This window comes from Prunus avium, chromosome 1, assembly GCF_965620075.1.
Source record: "Prunus avium chromosome 1, drPruAviu1.hap1.1, whole genome shotgun sequence".
Classification (NCBI taxonomy): domain Eukaryota; kingdom Viridiplantae; phylum Streptophyta; class Magnoliopsida; order Rosales; family Rosaceae; genus Prunus; species Prunus avium.
The window spans coordinates 20,960,675-20,966,155 of record NC_142284.1 but is presented as its reverse complement, the minus strand read 5'-3'; the positions used below and the strand labels follow the sequence as shown (position 1 = coordinate 20,966,155).

The 5,481-nt window shown below is 39.5% G+C and overlaps 1 protein-coding gene across 1 annotated transcript; it reads left to right on the top strand.

Annotated features, from left to right (window-relative positions):
* The first annotated feature begins 201 nt into the window (after positions 1-201).
* Positions 202-5,232, top strand: LOC148297547 (uncharacterized). The gene is made up of 9 exons (XM_088247459.1): positions 202-971; positions 1,047-1,196; positions 1,282-1,479; positions 1,592-2,463; positions 3,980-4,064; positions 4,175-4,270; positions 4,355-4,803; positions 4,885-5,027; positions 5,100-5,232. The coding sequence occupies exons 1-8, from the start codon at positions 210-212 to the stop codon at positions 5,024-5,026; spliced, it is 2,754 nt and encodes a 917-aa protein (XP_088103585.1). The 5' UTR covers positions 202-209; the 3' UTR covers position 5,027; positions 5,100-5,232.
* The last annotated feature ends 249 nt before the right edge of the window (positions 5,233-5,481 follow it).

The following is a 5,481-nucleotide window of genomic DNA, read 5'->3' as shown; positions in this document are numbered from 1 at the left end:
CAATGAATTTGTATTTTTTCTGTCATGGGCCATTGGTGAACAAACATGAAATGCATATAAAGTTCTATTGGGGCTGTATTGTAGGTTTATCACTGATATATCTTGTGCATATTGCCATGAGATGCATCTGTATTGTGTGTTTATTGCTTGTAATTTTGTATATTTAAAAGGCTTGAAATTATTTGTATAATGGTGGTGTGTAGGGAAATATGGTCTTGAAAGCAAAGTTGATGATTGCTGCGGATGAAAAAATCCAGGGAAAGGCGTTGACCCTTTCCCATACAAAAACAGCGATCTGTACAATTAAGGACAAATTTAGTGGGCAACAGTTACAAAGGTTCAAGGACAGTTGTTTTGGCCATTTGTTAGTAATTGAGGACCTGAAGTGGACAACACAAATTATCCATGGCTTGTTGTTGAGAAAGGCAGACCCGAGGACAGTTTCTCAAGTCAACGGGATCAAATTCATCGTTGGCAACAAGGTCATACAGTTCACAGCGCAGCAGTTTTGCGTCATCACAGGGCTGCAGTTTGGAAACCTTCCCTTCATTCCGACTGCGACTAATGACAACTGCTCATTGAAGAAGAAGTATTTCTGCAACAATAAAACCGTCAGCCTTTCCAAACTCGAACAAGCCTTCATCGACTGCAGTGATGAGGAGGACGTCTTCAAGTTTGGGCTTTTATATTTCGCTGTTTTTGTGCTGTTGGGCAGTGAAAAGCATGTCAACATTGACATGCGCTACTTGAAATTGGCCGAAGATGTTGAAGACTTCCAGAAGTATCCGTGGGGTGCTGTGTCATATGCCAAGACAAATTCGTCATTGTTGAGGGCACTGTGCGCAGAGTACCAGCGAGTCAAAGTGCCCCAGAAAGCCTTAAAAACCAAAAAATCAGCAAAGCAATCCAAGACAATGGCAAGTGGTAGACCAAGGGAGTACCACATTAAAGGATTTGGCTTTGCACTTCAGGTGAGGAAATATCCGTTTATGTATAAGTTCCATTTACTTTGTTTACAGTGATTGATATATTTTTCTTGAAAACAGATATGGGCTTTTGAGGTGTTTCCAGCATTCGCTGCATTGCATATCGTTGTGCGCGAACAGAATGCCCAAGTCCCTCGTATACTACAATGGAGAATCAATAGTTTGCCTCGTTTTCACGAAGTAATGAGCCAAGTCTTTGAAAATGCAGAGGTTAGTTCTATTTATAATACTAATGTTATGCTTCTGATTCAAATTATAGGTTTAATAATATGTTTTTTGTCTCTGTAAATTGCAGGTTGATGTGCAACCTCTCCGCCCATCTGTAATTGAGAAGCAGCAGCCGTATTGGAGTTGGGGTGACGATGTTGACGACACTGAAGAAGTTGTTGAGTTGTTTGGCGATGACGAAGAACCAAAAACCAGCACTTCTGCCTCTGTGCAAGAAAAAGATGAGGACATTGCTGAAACTGCTAGACTTCCATCGTCTTCTAAGGCAAGCATTACCTTTTTTCCAATATATACGTCATAATACCATAGGAAAAAAACTGATGTTGATGGGAAATATTTTCGAAATATTGTAACATTTGCATTATAACTTAATGCAGGGTAAAGTCGCGTCCACTCATTTACGCACTTTGAAGCGTGACTTTGAAAGGACAAAGGATGAATTGGCCAAAGTAGCCGCTTCGAATCGAGGACTTCGCAAGAGAGTGCATCAATTGGAAGAAATTGTACGGACGGAGTCCTTGAAACGTGAAACAGAGTCTGCAAAATATAAAAAGTCAGTGGAGAATTTTGCCAAGACCCTAGCTTCCATGGAACAGTATTTCAAGGAGGAGATAGAGCAGCTGAAAAAAATAAATAGTGGGTTGAATGAGGGTGGGGAAGGACATGAGGACCTCCGTAGTCCTCATATGAACGAAGGACCATTACATGACTATGGTAGTCCGCATATAGAACCGGCAGCAATGGAAACAAAAAGCCCCGGTGATGGAGCCGAACCATCCGCAGCCTTGGTAGTCGAAGAGGCAGAAATGGTCACTTCCATTCCTCACTTAGAAGTGCATGAAGCAGCTGAGCATGCACAAGTCGAGAAGCTGCCTACCCCGGAATATGTGGCCGGGTGTGACGAAATCTGCAAAAGACTGATGTTTTTGTTAGAAGATTGGAAAATAAGTGATAGTATGGCATCGGGAGGTCCGATCAATCCTCCAAGTATACCCAAAGTGAGTATGGCTGGTGATGGAGAAGGGTCTAAAAGTGTTGAAACAAAAGAAGAGAAAGGTAAAGGCTGTAGACAGAAGCGTCCGTCCCACACTTTGTGTAGTCCATTTACTGATCCGTTGAGGAAGAAGAGGACGATGAGTGTGTCGGATGCGACTGAAACCCCGCCATGTTTTGATCCATCAAAACCCCTTCCCATTGAAGATGTGAAGGCAGTAATGGAGTTTTGCATTGGCTGGAAAAACGAGATCAGGTTAGGATTCTTTACCTTCAAAATCCAATCTTCATGTTATGCTAGTATGTGCTGATATAGAAATGAGAGAATTACCAAGTTCGCTTTAATATACATGTGTATATTTGTGATGAACAAAATTCAGACTTTGTTAAAGCAAAAAAATATTGACTGCTGCTGTTAAATGTATTTTGTTAAATATAGGTACTAAGAAATTTTGAATTGTAGTTTATTATTATAACATTTAGACTCAAAAGAAGACAATAAAAGAGATTTAGAAGGGGTTGTAATAGTGGCTCCTTCCGCCCATGGCATCTGGTCTTCTCCTCCATATTATGTTCCTCATGTTCCTCGACTCTGCTAGTGTCTTTCCTCAGTGATATTAATGCAGTCAAGGATCTGGAACATTTGGATGGAGCGCAATCGAAGATTTTGTCAGGGTCAGTTAGGAGTAAGGGCTGAGGAGTTATGGGATAGAGTTAAATTCCGGGCTTCTCTTTGGGCATCGGGTTCTAGGCAGTTGAAGGATTATCATTACTCTATAATCTTGAGAGACATGGCTGCTGTCTTAAGATGATGTTACCTAAAGTCTTGTTTTCTTCCTATAGTTTTATCTTCAGTCATAGCTGCCTAGATTTTCTTTAGTTGTTCTGGAGTTTTCCTTTTCATTGTTTAATCGATGTTTTTTCCTCTTGATTATCAATAAAATGTTTCTATTCATAACAAAAAATATTAATGTAGTCGAGGATGTTTTTAAAGTGTATATGGCAGTTACCTCTTGGATTATGGTTATGTGTTCAAAGAGTTTCTTAATCTAAAACAAATTATTACTCGAACAAAGAATTGAACTTATGGTCACATTTGAAGTGAAGAAAAACAGAGTTGAAATAGAAGACAAATACAATTGCTTGGTTGTCGTTACAATTTCAAGTGGAGAAACAAATAGAGATAAGTAGTTTACCTAAGAATTCTCAATTATTGGTGCTCAAGGGGACAAAAATGGAGACAAATAAAGTCAAGATGATTGGCCACTAAAACATGGAGATAAAATCTAACAAGTTTTTTGTTTCCTGTTTTATCATGTTTCTTCATATTTATATATAGAATTTGAAAGTTTTGTTACAATTGAGGCAAAATTATTCCACTCCCCAGTGAAGTAGCTTCCTACTTAGCAAGAATTCTATATTTGTCTCACCTAATTGCTACATATAAGTCAATTCTATATTTGTCTGATGTAAGGGCCATATATAACTCCCTCATTGTAGCCGGACTGTAGCCGGATTTCAACTTATGCCCGTAGGGCCTCCGCATGACGGCCACGTTATTGATTGCTCACGGCCCAATGTGCTTATAGTATAATTTGACAGCATGTATACGACTATTATTTTACAATATAAACAATTTTAAATGGGAATTTACGTTTTTGCCTAAGTTCTGAAAACTGTTATTTTAAATGGGACAATATTATTTTATATATGTTGTGAAAACTGTTACCACCTAAGTTGTGATCGGGAATTTACGTTTTTGCCTCTTGTAGTGCAGAGGTGCAGCTGGAATCATGTTCGGTGGGCGCTGATTTTTTCTACAAACTGATCGATAATACGGAATGGATTAGCTTAAGGGTAAGAATACACAATTCTCTACTTTATTACGATACTTCAATTGTTTTCTAACCTTTATTAAGTGTACAGTTGTATGAAATTGTGCTGATATTATATACGTGAACTTTCAGCACTTGGACATGGCAACCTTTCTCATCCGGAAAAGGCAACTCGTGCATCCGTTGGTATTTGGAACTCAGTGGACAACGACAGATTGTTGCTTGCAGGTAAACATGTTACCTTTTAACATTCACTGCTTCATTTGCTTTTGGTTGTCATTATGTAATATGGCTTCATTTCAATGTGTGCAGCAATTTCTAGAGCCGGTCAAAGCGACTGGCAAGACACGTGGAGCGAAGAAGGCAGCTGCTTCAAACATCAGTGACCTTACACCCAGCAAGCTGAACAATATAAATCACTATGCGCGAGGTACGTGGGAACACGGGTATGGCCAAGCTTGGACAAAAGTTAGGAAGGTCTATTTTCCATATAATCTGAAATTGTCCCACTGGGTTGCAATCGAACTTGATTTCGTCAATCATACTACAACTATGTGTGACTCGTACTCTGATTTTACCGCCACAAAGAAGCCGGTTGGACTGCTTCGCCCTATTTTCGAGATGCTGGCACAAGTGCTGTACAATATGCACTTTTATGAAGCTTTTGAGCTTGAAGAGGTTAAGCAAAGGGGGCTGCAGATGTCAAGCTTTATAGCATTCTCAGTTTGCACCATTGGAGATGTGCCACAACAACGAGATGGGTAAGGTTTGTGAATTTAGTGGAGTTTAGAAACTATTTTACATAAATGCAGTTCTAATTTCCCAACTTATTGGCTTGACAGTGCGTCTTGCGGAATCACGACCGTAAAATTCTTGGAGCATCTCAGTGCTGGGATTTCGTTGCATACAATTGACCCTTTGAAGAGCAAATATTACAGACTGAAGCTTGCAATAGAGGGTTTAAGGGGGGAGGCATATGTATGAGGTATATGTCTTCATGTCTTCATGTATGTGGACTTAGGACTTGGGAATTCACTTTGCTCATTAATTATGTCAGGAACTCGTTTATATGAAGATGCAGACGTGGATGCTTTGCTGGAAATTCCTGCCTTTTTGCTAGAGCTACTAGGTTTAGTTATTATGTGTAGCAACCCGGGTCTTTGGCCCTGCTGTATATTGTGAGGTGTAATATTGTACAGTCTAGAAGCAGTGGCTAATTGCCTTACATGGCACACACTGTTTCGATTTTGAAGGTTACCTATTTTGTACACCTCCATATATAAATATTGTTGCTCTTTATGGATGCTTTTGTAGCCATTGTTCACATTTTCTGTCTGTGGTTTTGTTTGCAATTTATGTGATATAGGTAAATTTCATTTCCTGCACTGGGAATCTGTTAGTGGACTTACTGAAGCATACAGCTTTCTTAAGATCTCTCA

Coding starts and splice junctions, on each gene's coding strand:
- LOC148297547 (XM_088247459.1), top strand. CDS start 210: ATGGTCTTGAAAGCAAAGTTGATGATTGCTGCGGATGAAAAAATCCAG. Junction 1,197..1,281: donor AAGTCTTTGAAAATGCAGAG/GTTAGTTCTATT, acceptor TGTAAATTGCAG/GTTGATGTGCAACCTCTCCG. Junction 4,271..4,354: donor CGACAGATTGTTGCTTGCAG/GTAAACATGTTA, acceptor CAATGTGTGCAG/CAATTTCTAGAGCCGGTCAA.